This window comes from Urocampus carinirostris, chromosome 2 (genome assembly GCF_059441175.1).
Source record: "Urocampus carinirostris isolate Australia breed hairy pipefish chromosome 2, RoL_Ucar_1.0, whole genome shotgun sequence".
Lineage (NCBI taxonomy): Eukaryota > Metazoa > Chordata > Actinopteri > Syngnathiformes > Syngnathidae > Urocampus > Urocampus carinirostris.
This window is the reverse complement of record NC_142350.1, coordinates 8906728-8923064: the sequence shown is the minus strand read 5'-3', so window position 1 is coordinate 8923064 and position 16337 is coordinate 8906728. Positions and strand designations below refer to the sequence as shown.

General features: G+C 41.6%; 1 protein-coding gene and 1 pseudogene across 1 annotated transcript in view; both read left to right on the top strand.

Annotated features, from left to right (window-relative positions):
* Positions 1-16337, top strand: part of stmn2b (stathmin 2b) — a 17450-nt gene extending 1113 nt beyond the window's left edge. Inside the window, exons 2-6 of the mRNA XM_088328754.1 lie at positions 5764-5895; positions 10307-10402; positions 10472-10644; positions 12154-12345; positions 15587-16337. Coding sequence (XP_088184880.1) covers positions 5877-5895; positions 10307-10402; positions 10472-10644; positions 12154-12345; positions 15587-15646 — 540 coding nt within the window. The 5' untranslated portion in view covers positions 5764-5876 and the 3' untranslated portion in view covers positions 15647-16337. The remainder of the gene's footprint in view (positions 1-5763; positions 5896-10306; positions 10403-10471; positions 10645-12153; positions 12346-15586) is intronic.
* On the top strand, positions 13610-13699 carry LOC148370936 (U2 spliceosomal RNA; annotated as a pseudogene).

The following is a 16337-nucleotide window of genomic DNA, read 5'->3' as shown; positions in this document are numbered from 1 at the left end:
AAACGAAAAAACAAACATAAATAGCCTTTTTTTTTTCAAACTGCAAATTAGTTTACTTTGTATTTTACAGGGTAAAAAAAGAATTATATTGATTTCATGTGTACATGTGTCTTTGGGGGAATCCCATTAAAAAAAAACTAAAGTTGAATAAATATTTTTAGAATCTTTCTGTTGTTTTTATTTTTTTAATATTTCCAACCCAAATATAAAAACCTTTGTGATAGTTAAGGGTGCCTAACTGAAAAAATATTTCAGGAAAAAATGTTTAGAACCACAACACTATAAAGTACGTATGTATCATAATACATATATAATTATCCTTATAGAAGCCATCAACATCTGGATTTATCATAAGTATAAATGGGATCCAAATGGCCGGATCAGAATTTTAGGATTTTCTTTTTTTTTTAGAGAGTGATAAAGTTTTCAAGAAAATTGCTCATGGGACTAATATAAGAAAACAAATACACATTTTGTCCTTTTTTTGAGTTTCGAAAAGAAGGTTTTAAAATACTCACAAAATAATTCAGAAATCCAAATATAATACAGCACCAATAATTAAATTACTGTACACTCATAGCTGTGATATTTTTAGAAATGACATGCCGTGCTTTTGGGAATTGAGCCATCATGGCAACGTAATGGACTTTAATACCACCACTATCAAATAACTTTTATAGTATGCAAAAAATGTATTATGTCTTATCCTGAAAGCTTTACAATTTAAAAGTACTTAATACAAGTTTATGCAGTGAAGAAAATAAGTATTTGAACACTGCTGTTTTGCTATTCCTCCCCCTTAGAAATTATGGAGGGGTCTAAAATTTTCATCATAGGTGCATGTCCACTGTGAGAGAGATAAGCTAAAAGAAAAATCCAGAAATCATAATGCATGATTTTTTAACAATGTATTTTTGTGATACAGCTGCAAATAAGTATTTGTACACCTGTGTATCATCTAGAATTCTGACCCTAAAAGACCTGTTAGTCCGCCTCATTAGAGGTCCACCTGCACTCCATGTATAATCCTGAATCAGATGCACCTGTTTCAGGTCGATAACTGCATAAAGACATCTGTACACCCCATATAATCAGTAAGACTTTAACTTGTAACATGGCAAAGACAAAAGAGCTGTCCAAAGACACCAGAGACAAAATTGTACACCTCCACAAGGCTGGAAAGAACTACAGAGCAATTGCAAAGTAGCTTGGTGACAAAAGGTCCACTGTTGGAGCAATCATTAGAAAATAGAAGAAGCTAAACATGATGGTCATTCTCAATCGGAGTGGAGCCCCATGCAAGATATCACCTTGTGGGGTCTCAATGAAGAAAGGCGGGTAATCAGCCCCGGAACTACACGACAGGAGTTGGTCATGACCTGAAAAGAGCTGGGACCATCGTTTTCAATGTTAGTGTAGGTAATTACACTGAATGCATTTTTATTGCTGCTGGGGACTTTAACCAGGCAACATTAAAACAGTTCTCCCACTTTTCCACCAGCATGTCGACTTTGCTACAAGAAGTAGGAACACATTGGACTTGGCCTATACAAATATCAGTGGAGCATACGGAGCAGCCCCCCGCCCCCACCATGGCTCATCAGATCACCTTTCTATTATGCTAATTTCCGCATACAAGCCCCTGCTGACCAGAGAAAAACCTACAGTGAAGCAGGTGAGGGTGTGGACTGAGGGGGCAATGGAGGCACTACAGGACTGCTTTGAATGCACAGATTGGGAAATGTTTAAATCGGCTGCCACTTACAACAACAAAATAAACATAGATGAGTACGCCATGTCTGTGTCAGCCTACATCAGTAAATGCTCAGAGAACGTCAGCAACACCAAAACCATCTGCACCCGTGCCAATCAGAAGCCCTGGATGACTGCTGAGATACGCAAATTGCTAAAGGCACGGAACCTTGCCTTTAAATCTGGTGATGAGGAGGCACTGAGATCTGCGAGGGCCAACCTGAACCGTGCTATCAGACTAGCAAAGCGATCGCACAGTCAAAAAATCCAGGACTTTTTCCTCAGCACAACCAACACCAGGGATATGTGTAAAGGCATTCAGGCCATCACCAGATACAAGCCAACCACTGCCCCAGTGGGGGATACTAGCATGGACTTCCTGAATGACCTCAACAACTTCTTTGGGAGGTTTGAGGCACAAAATGGCACCACTGCAGTGAAAGTGGTTCCACATCAGGACGAAAGAGCACTCCTCCTGGACTCAACTGACGTGAGGAAGACCCTGAAAAGGGTCAACACACGGAAGGCTCCAGGCCCTGACAACATTCCAGGGCGGGTCCTTAGGGAGTGCGCCGATCAGCTGGCTTGTGCCCTAACAGACATTTTCAACACCTCTAGACCAAGCCACGGTACCATCATGTTTCAAGATTGCCACCATCATCCCAGTGCCAAATGAATCCTCAGATCTCATCACTGAACGACTACCGGCCCGTTGCACTGACTCCTATCATAATGAAGTGCCTTGAGAGACTGGTTAAAGAGCACATCACCTCCAGTCTCCCCTCCTCACTCAACCCCTTTCAATTTGCCTACCAGACAAACCGCTCCACCGGGGATGCCATCTCCTCTGCTCTTCACCTGAGCCTGACACACCTAGAGGAGAAGAACACCCATGTGCGGATGCTGTTTCTGGACTTCAGTTCAGCATTCAACACCATCATCCCACAACAACTGGTAGAAAAACTGAGACTCCTGGGCTTCAACACCCCCCTGCTGAACTGGCTGCTGGACTTCCTCACTGACAGACCCCAGTTAGTGCGGCTTGATCAGAACATCTCCGATGTCATCACCCTCAGCACGGGCACCCCCCAAGGCTGTGTCCTGAGCCCCCCGCTGTTCATCCTGATGACACACGACTGCGTCCCTAGGTCAGCCACAAACCACATCGTGAAGTTTGCGGATGACACAACAGTGGTGGGCCTCATCAGGGACTACAACGACCTGGCCTACAAAGAGGAAGGGGAGCAGATGGTGGGCTGGTGCAGAGTCAACTGCCTGGTCCTGAATGCTGACAAAACTAAAGAGATCATTATCGACTTCAGGAAAAACCAGCCCAACCATGCCCCAATTCTCATCAACAACAAGGTTGTGGAGGTTGTCAGCAGCACCAAGTTCCTAGGGGTGCACATCACAGACAAACTCACCTGGTCCGTGAACTCTGCATCACTGGTGAAAAGGGCACAGCAGCGCCTGTACTTCCTGCAGAGGATGAGGAGAGCCCACCTGCCCCCACCCACCCTCATTACCTTCTACAGGGGCACCATAGAGAGCATCCTGACTAGCTGTATCTTTGTGTGGTGTGGACGCTGCAGTGCCTCCGACTGGGGTACTGTGAGGAGGGTGATGAGGACAGCAGAGAAAATCATCGGGACTTCTCTCCCCTCCATTCAGGACATTGGCCAGAAGCGCTGCCTATCCCGAGCCAAGAACATCAATAGGGACCCCTCTTACCCTCATCATGGACTGTTCACTCTGCTAGCCTCTGGGAAGAGGTACTGCAGTGTGCGGTGCAGGACCACCAGGTTCTGCAACAGCTTTGTCCCCCTGACCATTAGACTGTTAAATGGTCAAATGGGCAATCACACACATAGTAAGCCTACACAGCTGCTAATCTGTACATCTGTTTGTTTGTTTGTTTTTTTTGTCCTTGCACTACTGGCAGTTCTCTTATACCTAGCCAATCCTTTGCACATCTGTTCTCCTCTGCACTATCGTACTCCAGTGTTATTGTTATTGTATAGTGACTTGTTTACCCGACTGCCCATTTTGCACATTAGGTTATCTGCTCCTCTTGCACTCTTTGCACTACTGTATAATACTATACATAGCTATAATTATTTAGTATATTATTTGTACTTCAATACTCCACAATACAACATTTTATTTATATCTGTACATTCAAGGAAACTGTGCGGGTCAGATGTATCGACGTTTCGTTCTGTATACACGTGTACAAGAATGACAATAAAGTATATCTGAATCTGAAGACGTCATGGTTTGAAATCATGCATTGCACGAAAGGTTCCGCTGCTTAAACCAACCTCTTAAGCTTGCGTATGACCATTTGGATGATACTGAGGAGTCATGGGAGAAAGTTTTTGGGTCAGATGTAATAATTCCACAAAGCGTTTTTGGACGAAGAAGAATGAAGAGTACAATCTGAAGAACACCATCCCTACAGTGAAGCATGGGGGAGGTAGCATCCTGTTTTGGGGGTGTTTTCTGCACATGGGACAGGATGAGTGCACTACATTAAAGAGAGGATAACTGGGGCTGTGTATTGTGAGATTTTGGGGAACAATCTCCTTCCCTAATTCAGAGCATTGAAGATGGGTCATGGATGGGTCTTCCAACACAATGACGACCCGAAGCACACAGCCAGGAAAACCAAGGAGTGGCTCCATAATAAGCATATCAAGGTTATAGTATGGCCCAGCCAGTCTCCAGACCTAAACCCAATCTAAAACCCTTGGAGGGAGCTCAAACTCCTTGTTTCTCAGCTACAGACCAGAAACCTGATTGATCTAGAGGAGACCTCTGTGGAGGAGTGGGCCAAGATCCCTCCTAGAGTGTGTGGAAACCTGGTGAAAATAATACAGGGAGCGTTTGACCTCTGTAATAGCAAACAAAGGCTATTGTATCCAATAATTAACATTCATGTTCTCAGGTGTTCAAATACTTATTTGCAGCGATATCACACAAATAAATTGTTTAAAAAAATCATGCATTGTGATTTCAGAATTTTTCTTTTTAGTTTATTTCTCGCACGGTGGACATGGACCTACGATGAAAATTTCAGACCCCTCCATGATTTCTAAGTGGGAGAAATAGCAAAATATCACGGTGTTCAAATACCTATCTTCGTCACAGTGTAAAACCCTTCCAAAAAGTGATTGTGGTCGAATATTATTTACAATTATAATTATACATATTTATTGTCATTGATTACAACATAGTGTACATTTCTCTCAACAATTATTTGTTTTTATTTCAAGTAGTAAGAATTTAGGTTTTCAAAATAAAGGCTGGAGTTGATGAGCAGTTTCTTCAAAAGTTTTATTCACAGAATATTCCGAACTCAAATAATTGGCTGTATGATTTCACAACTGCAAATCAAAATGACTTATGATCACTCTTATTCTAGAAGGGAAGTCAATAAGTTTAAACCAAACCTAAAATGAGGAAAACGATATTTAAAGTGGAGCTGAGGTGGAAATTTCCTCTGCACAACATGATAATGTTTAAGGGCACTTCTGGCTACAAAATAAAATACAACTGAAATTATAGAAAAGCTGAATAATTACTATTGAATAAATAAAATAGTTACGTAACGGTGACTAAATAGATAAAGATGTTTTAAATTAAAAAATCATGCAATCATGGCTGTATAAATATATATATATATATATATATATATATATATATATATATATATAGTGATACATTTTATTATTACAACAGTAGTCAAGATGTTTTTTGACAGTTTTGTATTCTTATTTCGGGTATTGATGGCTCTGCGTAAGAAACTGTCTAACGGTTATGTCCTCCGGACTGGGGAGAGGGTAGGTGTGTTGATGACCCACTGTAAGCAGTTACAAGCTGTAACATAGTAGTTGGACGCATAACTGATAATTTATATAGCGTACACAAAGAAAGGAAGTGCTAGCTTTTATTTTGAAGAGCCCCTCCCACGCCCCTGCCACCTGCTTCCCGTCGCTCATAACGGTGCAGCAGGCGTATCGGCAGCCCCCCTTTCTCTCTGCTGACTCAGTGCCTTAGCAGCAGTCCAGCCCCTCCCGAGAAGCAAGCAGGAGCAGAAGCATCCTCCGCCCAGCACTGCAGAAATGGCCAAAACCGCAATCGGTGAGTTTTTTGTGCATATTTTTCATTATCATTTCATGATTATTTGGATGAACATTGCCTTGTTTGCTTGAGGATGCTGGGAAGGGATGCGGCAACACCCATGACACAAAAGGATGCTGAGGAGAGCTTCAGTAGGAATTGATTTTCTTTAAAAAAAAATGAAAAAATAAGCAATCCACATCCCTCACCTACATTTAAACCTTTTTGTGATTAACTTTGTATCCTCACCTGGATTATAAAATAAACTAGTGTGACCCACATTTTATGATTTCATCAAACAAGATGATTGATTTTCACATTATTATTTTTGCCAGTATTTGGGTGTTGCACCAACGCCACCTGCCCTGTATCCCTGAGTCACTGCTGAGCAGCATAATGCAGAGCCAGCGACCCCACCCAAAATCGTCGGTGTCCCCCCTTACTCTCCACTCCCCACCTTCTTTATCCTCCCCTGAGCTCAGCAGCCCCTGCCACCCCAAAATGCTTATTTCCTTTTTTTTCCTTTTTTTTGCAAGCATGCATGGTAGTATGCTTCCAAAAATGCAATCACATATTTCTCTAGTGTATAAAAACCTGAAAAATCCCATTGTAATAGCAACACTAATTCACTTTTTTAGGGTCTTGTTCTGCTTGAAGAGGCAATTGATGGATGGGGGGTGCGTGCAGACAGACGGCAAAGAGGGGGCGCCGGCGTCCCTGAACGTTTTGATATTCATTTGCCGCCGCCCTCTATTCTTCCCCAGACCTTGTCTGAGTGCTTTTTCTCCCTAATTTTTAAGTAAAATGGGTTGATTTTGAAGTGGTGCGACTGTAAAGCTGCGCTAACTTCCTGGACAGATTGTTGTGATTTTTTTTTTAATTAACATGGAATCAGTCTCTAGAAATAAGAAATGGCTATGATATAACACGCACACCTCTTTTAATATCAGGAAAAAAATGTAAATTGCAGATCTGTGTATTCATCGGCTTAATAAATCCCTGCAAATTCTCGCTAACAACATAGTACAACTATAATAATAAATCCCGGTATCTTGCTAGCTCTAGAGTGGTGTGTCTATAAACCGAGCACACCCTTTCCACTTTACAAGACCAAAAATCAGTCCATCCATCTTGCAGAAGGTAGGGATGGGCAAGTACAGATACCGGGTATTAATATTGGGCCAATACCAGCCTTTTTAAGTTATTAGTACTCATGATGGTAACTGATAGAAGTACCAGCTGCCTTTAAAAGAACCTGAAATTAAACGAATGATAAATAAATGCAATATTAAGGTAAAAACAATTCACAACCTAAAGTATTTAAAAAAAAATGTTTTTCTTACAGGAAACAAAAATATGGGTACTAATGTATCAGTTCAGTATGTGGCATCTTTAAGGATGATCACTGAAAATCTGGAAAAAATGTAGTATCGAACATCCCCTTTAGAAATCGCTGTGGACCCCCTTAAACAAACTACTATATACACGCGCAACCTTTCCAGCCTGAAGAAAAACGCCACACACCCCTTTCTAATATCAAAAGATGCGTTTATCTTGATAATAATCTGCACCAGAGCGCAGCCCCTTTGACATAAAATAACGATGTGTCCAACTCCCTGTTTAAAAAAAATCTATTGTATGACCTTTTCTAATCTTATGAGTCAGTCTGTTCCTTTTTGTCTCCCTGATAACGTATCGTATTTTTCCTCTCAGACAAAGCAAGATGTCTCTGGTTAAGGCAGATTATTCCCTCTTGATGCACGTCAATACTGTACATGACCTCGCCTTAAGACAAACATTTCCCTGAGCTTCAGTCAGATTCTCCTTTAATTATCTCCATCGCCACAACAGACTTTTACATAGAAAGCACCGCTTTGGTTTTCTTCTTCGAGGTCCACTTTAGGTGTGACACAGCATCTTGAGCTCCTCTTTTGGTCCCTTTTGTTGCGACCGTGCATTTTTTAGCGAGGTGCATTAATCGATGGTGGACACGCCCATTATGGGGTCCAGTGATGATTGTTCTTTAAAAGCAGGCTGAGAGGAAGAGATGACATCAGTGATGAGAATGAAAACTGAGTTACCTTATGACCGGAAATCTGGTGCTTGTTTTCATCGTCATGAGTTCTGTGGAAATCAAAAATTGAGCAGGGGCTGCATGCACAATTAGACACCAAAATCTCCCTTTGGAAAAAAAATACGCTCCATTTTGATTTGGGCCAATAACTGCAATTATGTGCCTGGATAGACACTATGTGGTCCTAGAACCTATGGCTGCTTAAGATTTATTATTAGGCCCCTTGCCTAATAACCAAAGCTGCAAATGCAATGTTATGAAGAGTAATTAACGGGCCTTTCACGTTGTATGCACAGGTAGACACTGTGTGGTGCTACAGATTCTGCCTCTCTACCCTCTCCCCTAAAAGCATCTTTTGAAAAAAAAAATCATTTATGACACCAAAGGCGACATTGTACACAGATAGACATTTTTGCCCCTCTAGTCTCTTACAAATTATTTATAGGGTCTTGTCTTATGACAAAAGCTGCAGATTTTTTTAGGAGTCAGAAATGGTTCTTTTTCAAGGCCGTGCACTGGTAGCTTCTGTAAGGTGCTAAAGCTTTTGTCTCTCCTCCCAAATCTGTCACGTTTGGTGTGACGCCAGCTTCTGTCACAGTTGCTTAAGCTCGTTGACAGAATAGCTCCCTGTCAGTAATTAAACGTTGTCCTGTCAGTCGTTTTTTGTCGGCGCGTCTGCGAATCTCCGATTTTACACATCAAGCCCTTTTTCCACTTGTCCTGTGTTTTGCCCCTGTTTTTCTCCCACGACGTTCTGTTTGATTTCAACGTTTTTTTTCGTTACCCAACACCGCCATCGCTCGCCGCGGAAGTCCCACTTCCGCGGCTGAGCAACCTACTCCCCGCAACCAACGATCTCCGGATCGAGTGTGCGCTCCTTTCTCCTTTCCCCAATAAAACTGTAAGTAACGTTAGGCAAGTGGGTCCTGTTTCCTGTTCTGGTCCTGACAAAATCCTGCTTTGGAAATGGAAAAACATACAATCCCTTTGCATTCATGCCACTAAAGGTGCACAGATGGACGCTGGATGGTGCTAGAATTCCTCTCTGGCATTTTATGATTTATTAATAGAGCTTGGGCCAATAATAGGAGATGCAGCTGTATTTTTTCAAAGAGGTAGTAATTTTTTTGTGGCGTGCACAGGTAGACACTCTGTGGTGCTAGAACTTCTGCCTCTCTACACTTGCCCTCAAAATTCTTTGGAACAAAATGCTATACTCTTACATTTATACCACTAAAGGTAATGGTGTGTACAGATACACACTGGGTGGTGCTTAGGTTCTTGCTTCGATTGCCACTTATTATTTATTATTAACAATGTGCAAATCCTTACCATTTTAAACATAGACATGCCGCATACTTTCCAGTTTTAAAGTGCTGAAAAACTGTTGAATTTATATTAAAGTGACAGTGTGTAATACTTAGTGCCTTCTAGTGGTACAATAAGCTTTCATTGTGTAAAAAACATTGATTTGAATACTAGGAGAAATCACTTCCCTGTATTGTCATACCAGTGTTAATTTTTTTTTTAAAAAATCATAGGTTAAGAAAATTGTACTTCTTTTACATAGTAGAACCCCTACTTAAGTTGCCACTATGTTTGTCCGCCATTCTGTTCTGCTTGCTGTGGCACTGGTTTTCATTTAGATGAGACAACAGTGCCATGTAGAGGTCAAATATTACACATTGGAGCTTTAATGATTGTTTAATTGCATTAACCATGTACTCATATAAATTTTTTTATTTTTATATTACATTTATTCCTAAATAAGGTTTAAGGATAATCGTATAGTTCCTTTTAGTGGTCATGGGGTGAAATCCAGATGCCGAATAAGTTCAGGTATCTGACTTTTTTTTCCATACTTTGCGTACGGCAGGGGGCAATGCATTTAATCCTGCCCGCCGAGCGACTGTAACAACAAAGGAACTGTTTTTCAAAAGCAGGCAAAGACATTTAAGCTGCCGCTTCTCGCGCTATGAGAGAATAAATATTTATGTTATCGTACTTTTTCCCGTGACCCTTAGAGGGAAACGTAAAAAAGTTCTTAAGGAGCCCAAAGGAAATCGGTTCCCTTATTTATCTACTTTAATAAAATCGTGAATATGCATTCCCCCTTAGTGGCCGGCTGACTACTAAGCATGCTTTTGAAATGTGAATACAGCTGTTTATGATCGAGCTAATTTTCATCCTTATTTGGAGATAAAAAGGTGACTAATATGCATAAGATATTTTTCAGGGTTTTTATGCAAGTTTTGTTATATTTTTTGACGTGTGATGACGAGCAGCATCAAAGTGTTGAGAAAAGTAGGTTAATGAGATTCTGTCCTTCCCGTCTGTCACACTATTTTTTTCTGGCAGCATACAAGGAGAAGATGAAGGAGATTTCCGTCTTTTCTCTCATCTGCTCCTGCCTGTACCCTGAAAGCCGCAAGAACAACCTAGGAGATTTTGAAGGTAATTTTTGAAATAACTCAAAAAAAATGGAAAAAAATATATAGTGAGAATTTCTGAATTGTTTCCTAGAGCTGGACATCAAGCCTATCAACAAGCGTGCATCAGGCCAGGCCTTCGAGATCCTATTGAAGCCGACGTCGCCGGTGTCTGACTCCGCCCACTGTGTGACCACGCCCCCCAAAAGGGACATCTCCCTTGACGACATCCAGAAGAAGCTGGAGGCCGCTGAAGACCGCAGGAGGGTAAGCGAGCATGTTCCCTTTACCTATTTTTGGGGGACACATGGTGTGCACAGATAGTCACTAGGGGATGCTAGAATTCATGCCCATTTGGCTTTTCTTATTCATAACAGTAATTACGGTTAATAAGGACCTGAACCCCTGGAAAATGCGAAGATCTGCAATGTATCCCGGCCCAGTTTTAACATGCGCTCACAGCAATAGTCAAACGGGGACAATGGATCACAGCCCCACAGGTCATTTTTATTTTAGGTGGAAAGAGTGGAAAAAAACAGCCCCTATGGATGACACAGATTTGTTCTTTTGGTCTTTGCTTTCAGCAAAGGACAACTAGGACTAATACATTGCGGCCAAAACAGTGCAGTTTCTTTAAGGCAGGCCACAATGGCATGCTGCAGAACCACAAACTCAATTTAGCTTTTAACAACCACTTTTCTAGGCAGCCGATTGGGTACTATTCATTTTAGGTGCAATGAAGGGAAAAAAGAGCCGCCACGCATTACATAAATTTGCTCTCTTGGGCCCTGCTTTCAAATAGTCGACTATGGGGATAAGAGATTGTAGCCAAAAGAGTGAGGGTCATTTTAGACAAGCCACAATGGCACACTTCAGCACCTCAGACTGAAAACTAGTGTTATGCCAGCCCCTGCTCTCAGCAATTGTCGACCGGTGATTATGGATATCGCCTGCATAGGTGTTGTTCATTTCAGGTGCTAAAAAACTGCCGTTATGCAAATTTGCTCTGTCAGCCCTGGATCTCAGCAATGATTATCTGGGGATAATAGAATGAGGTCAAAACCGTGCAGTTTGTTTTAGTTTGGCCACAATGGCACTCTTCATCAGCTGGAACCGAAAAAGATAATGTGCTCTCCCGGGGATAAAGGATCACGGCCACAACCATGCATTTTATTTGAGGCAGGCCAGGACCACAATGCCTTCTGACCAAAGTCCCCTCTGGCCTCAATATTGGATTGGGAATAATGATCGTGGCTGCACAAGTGCAATTAATGTGAAGCGGAATTACAGTAATGGCAAAAAAGGAGCCGCTAGTCCTGACAAAATTGCGCTGTGCTGGTCTAGCTAGCAATAATGTGATTGAGATAATGGATCGCAGCCGCATGTATACAGTAAACTGTTTGGTAGACAGAACAGCAAAAAAAGCCATCAGGATCGACAAAAATCTGCTCATCCTGCCCCCGCTTGCAGCGATAGAGGATAACGGATTGCGGAATAATTTTCAACCTGTGATGCATTAGGGCTGCTAAGTAGCTTTGGATTACAGTACTTAACAGTTATTGTGGTTTGGTTTGAACAAATTTATTGACACTAAAAACAGAAAACAATCATGACAATCTCAACAGCAATTAAGCACATTCACAATATTATATTCCAATATTACGTTTTTAACAGCAAACACAAAGTGAGGTTTGTGGCTAAATAATAGCACGGCAAACCCTTTCCCGACTGGGACTTTGGTTAGCATATCTCCTAGCTTAACGTAGCGCTTTGTAGTCCCAGGAGGCGCAGGTGCTGCGGGCTCTGGCTGAGAAGCGCGAGCACGAGCGTGACGTGCTTCTGAAGGCCATGGAGGAGAACAGCAACTTCAGCCGCATGGCTGAAGAGAAGCTGCAGCTGAAAATGGAACAGATCCAAGAGAACCGCCAGGCCTACCTCCACGCACTCATGGACCGCCTGCACCAGAGGGTGAGCTGACTGCCAATCATGGCCAGGACCGCCCCCTCATTTACATAAAATGTTGATGTTATTTATTTTCATTTTTGTATTACATTTTTACTTATTTTTTTAATTTAATTTAACCTTAGGAAAACTGCCCTGGTTACTTGGCCGTTCTTCTTTAATTTTTGTATGTATTTGATTTTGTAATTTACTATTGTGTTAATCGATAGAAAGCACCTGATACTATTACAAATACAGTGGAACCTCGGTTTTCGAACGCCTCTCAGTTCAGACAAATCGGTGTTCGACCAAAAATTTCGAGAAATTCTTGCTTCACTGTTCAGACAAAAAATCGGAGTTCGAATGCCGGGGTTCCACTGTACCTTACAAAGGCTAACATCAGCACTGATATTTATACCTGGTATAGGTAGTTGGCAATTTTTGCATGTAACTGATGGTAACTTAGCCTCGTTTTAATCAATAGATAGCAGCCAATACCACTGAAAACCTGAAATAACAGCACTGATATTGATGCTTCACATTTGTACTTGACAATTTTCTTTTATTTTTTGCATCTATTTGATGGTAATTTAACACTCCGCTAATACTTTAAGACAATACCAATGTTATTACAGTGGTACCTCTACTTATGAATTTAAGTCAAGTCATGTTTATTTGTATAGCCCTTAATCACAAGGAGTCTCAAAGGTCTACAATTTAGCTTATTCTGGGAGTAGCTTTGTGACCTGAAACATTTGTAAGTAGAGACGCTTTTTTAATGTAAATGCACTAATCTGTTCCAAGCCCTGCAAAAGTACTGTATAATATATATATATATATATATATATATGGGCAGCACGGCGTCGCAGTGGTTAGCGCATTGCGGCACAGTTCTGAGGTCATGAGATCAATCCCCCTGTGTGGAGTTTGTATGTTCTCCCCGTGCTTGCGTGGGTTTCCTCTGGGCACTCCGGTTTCCTCCCACATTCCAAAAACATGCATGTCAGGTTAATTGGCCGGTCCGAATTGTCCCTAGGTATGAATGAGCGAGCAAATTGTCTGTCCCTGTGTGCCATGCGACTGGCTGGCAACCAGTTCAGGGTGTCCCCTGCCCACTGCCCGAAGATAGCTGGGATGGGCTCCAGCATCCCCGCGACCCCACTGAGGATAAGCGGAGCTGATAATGGATGGATGGATATATATATATATATATATATATATATATTAACAAATCACAAAAGAGCGTCAACTGCGGTTCTGAATTAAATGAGGAACTTTTCTTGCCATGATCTTTGATTTTTGCAATCCGGAGATGGAATAAGAGCTTGCTCTGTCCACTCCACGCATCGGCCCGGTATTGCAGTACCTCCGGGAACGGTGCATTCGCAATGATCGCAGCAAGGCTTTAGGGATAGGACCTCAGCTTGGCCTTTTGGCTGAGAGTAAGTGTCCCGGCTCCTAGGCTTTGTAGCGTATTATGAACTGACCGATAACGGATAATGGATAATGAATAATGAAGATAGAACAATAACCCTTAAAAAACCCCCATCAGAACATGAAACAAATACATATTAAATTTGGATTACAGCACAATAAACTGAAATGAGAGGCAGATGATGTGAGTAAACAAAGGAGACGTCATCATAATTAGCGATAGCCTGACCTGTCAACACTTTTTCTGGGTGATTTCTTCCCACCAATTCTGAGACGTCATGCAATTTTGCCAAAATGTCTTTGATTTGGGCTGATGTAATGATGGCTGCATCGTCCTCCTTGTCGTCTCTGAACTCATCCTGCACAGCGGTGTGTGTTTTCAAGTCAAGTCAAGTCAAGTCATTTTTATTTGTATAGCCCTAAATCACGAAGAGTCTCAAAGGGCTTCACAGATTGTTACACTATATTACACAAACTATTTTCAACCGACAAGAGGAGTAGGTTATTCGTATGCAATGGAGTAGAAGTGAGTTTTAAGTTTAGATTTAAACATTTCCACTGAGGTTGCAGATCGAATCTCAGGGGGAAGAGCATTCCACAGCACCGGTGCCCGGATGGAGAACGCTCTCGAACCAGCAGAAGACTTCTTTGCTCTCGGGATCATCAGAAGACCAGCACTCTCAGATCGTAGGCTTCGGACCGGGACATAGTGGCAGATCAGATCTGAAAGATAAGAGGGAGCAAGTCCATGTATGATTTTGTACAATACTAAGAGAACTTTGAAGTCACATCTTTGGCTAACTGGGAGCCAATGCAGGTTAGCCAAAATCGGTGTTATGTGATCGTACTTTTTTGTCCTAGTTAAAAGCCTCGCTGCGGCATTTTGTACTAGCTGAAGAGACTTGATTCTGGACTTCGGGAGACCGGAGAGTAGTGCATTGCAGTAATCGAGACGGGAGGTAACAAATGCATGAATTATTGTTTCCGCATCAGACTGAGACAGTATTGAACGGATTTTAGCAATGTTGCGAAGATGGAAGAAGGCAGTTCTAGTACCTTTCTTTTCGATGGCCAGAAAAAGTATCTTGGTCTTCTTTTCTCCTTGTCCATGTTTCTGCATGACTTTTGTGGGCGCCATTGTGAATGATCATACAGTGGACTGTTCACACTGCGGGAAGGGGAAATGAAGAGCATGCAGGGATTCATGCATGCACACAAGGTTGCCAGGTAGAACTCTGGGAGCGGCGAATGGCAGAGCTTACTGTACTGTACTTTTGACTTTGTAGCCTGTAACTAGAGGCAATATTTGTCCGTTCAGGTACTTTGTAACCTGAAACCTTTGTATGTAGACATTCATAAATAGGGGTACCACTGTACCATGAACGTGGTTGATAGCATCACTGATACCAATAATTGGTATCAAGTTTCTTAAATGTTTTCACATATTTCATGGTGATTCCTTTCATTAATAGGAAGAAGCTGTTACCATTTTAAATACCTTCAAAAAGGCTGATATCAGCACTAATACCTGTGAAAACCGCATATATTTTATGTAGATAGACCACAAAGAAAAACATTTACACACTTGTAATCTATATTAATATATTGGAAACAACGCTATAAAGAAATTCAGATTGACAAATTGAATGAATTTGACCTAATTGCAGTACAGTACCTAATATGTATGTAAAGTTATTGAGGACCCAGTTTGACCTTAGAGTGAACTAATTCACTTTGACGCTGAGGCAAAGCGAAAACAGGAAAGAAAATCACTTCAAGTTGTATTAATCCCTTCTGACTTTCCCGTTTCTTTTTTTCCATTTTGTTTTTGCAGGAGATGCACGCGCAGGAGGTGCGCAGGAACAAGGAGTTGAAAGAAGAAGTGACAGCGTGAAAAGTTTTCGCTGCCCCCACCTCCACTTCCTCCTCCCCAGGGTCCTAGTGTCCACTCCAATCCGTCCTCCGAGATAAAAAAAAAAACAACAACAACAAACGCAATTACTTCTTCCTTTTGCATCCATCCAAAATAGTGGCACATGTGAGGGTTGAGTGGGCGTGGGGTCTCATTAATTACTCATTAAATAAAACCAACCAATCTTTACAACAAGAAAAATTGAATCTGCGAAAATGCGACAGTGGTGATGTAAATACTTTTTTTGTTTCTTATATAGTCAATTTAAAAATGTATTGATCGCCGTGTGACATTTTTCATACTTTTTTCAGTTGTTGCCGTGTCGCTTTAGTGATGCATTCGCAACCCTTCACACCTCTTTTTATTTTTTAAAATTAATTACACTCATTAACGTTCGAAGCTAAGCTAACGATTAGCATCACGCATTTAGCATAGCACACAGCTAACTAGCATTTAGTGACGCAGAGGAAGACAAATAACCGGATGTTCGTATAACACTTTTAGCAGGGAGAAGCCACGCCTGAGGTTGAACCCCCATTGGTTGGTGCCGTGTCACGTGACTTTTTCCTCATTTGTGTGTGAGTGGGGTGTGTGAGTAATAGAAAGTTTCTCTTCATTTTTCTTCATCTTTGTCAAGCAAGCTGTGGTTAATAAAGATTTGAGGTTCAAACGA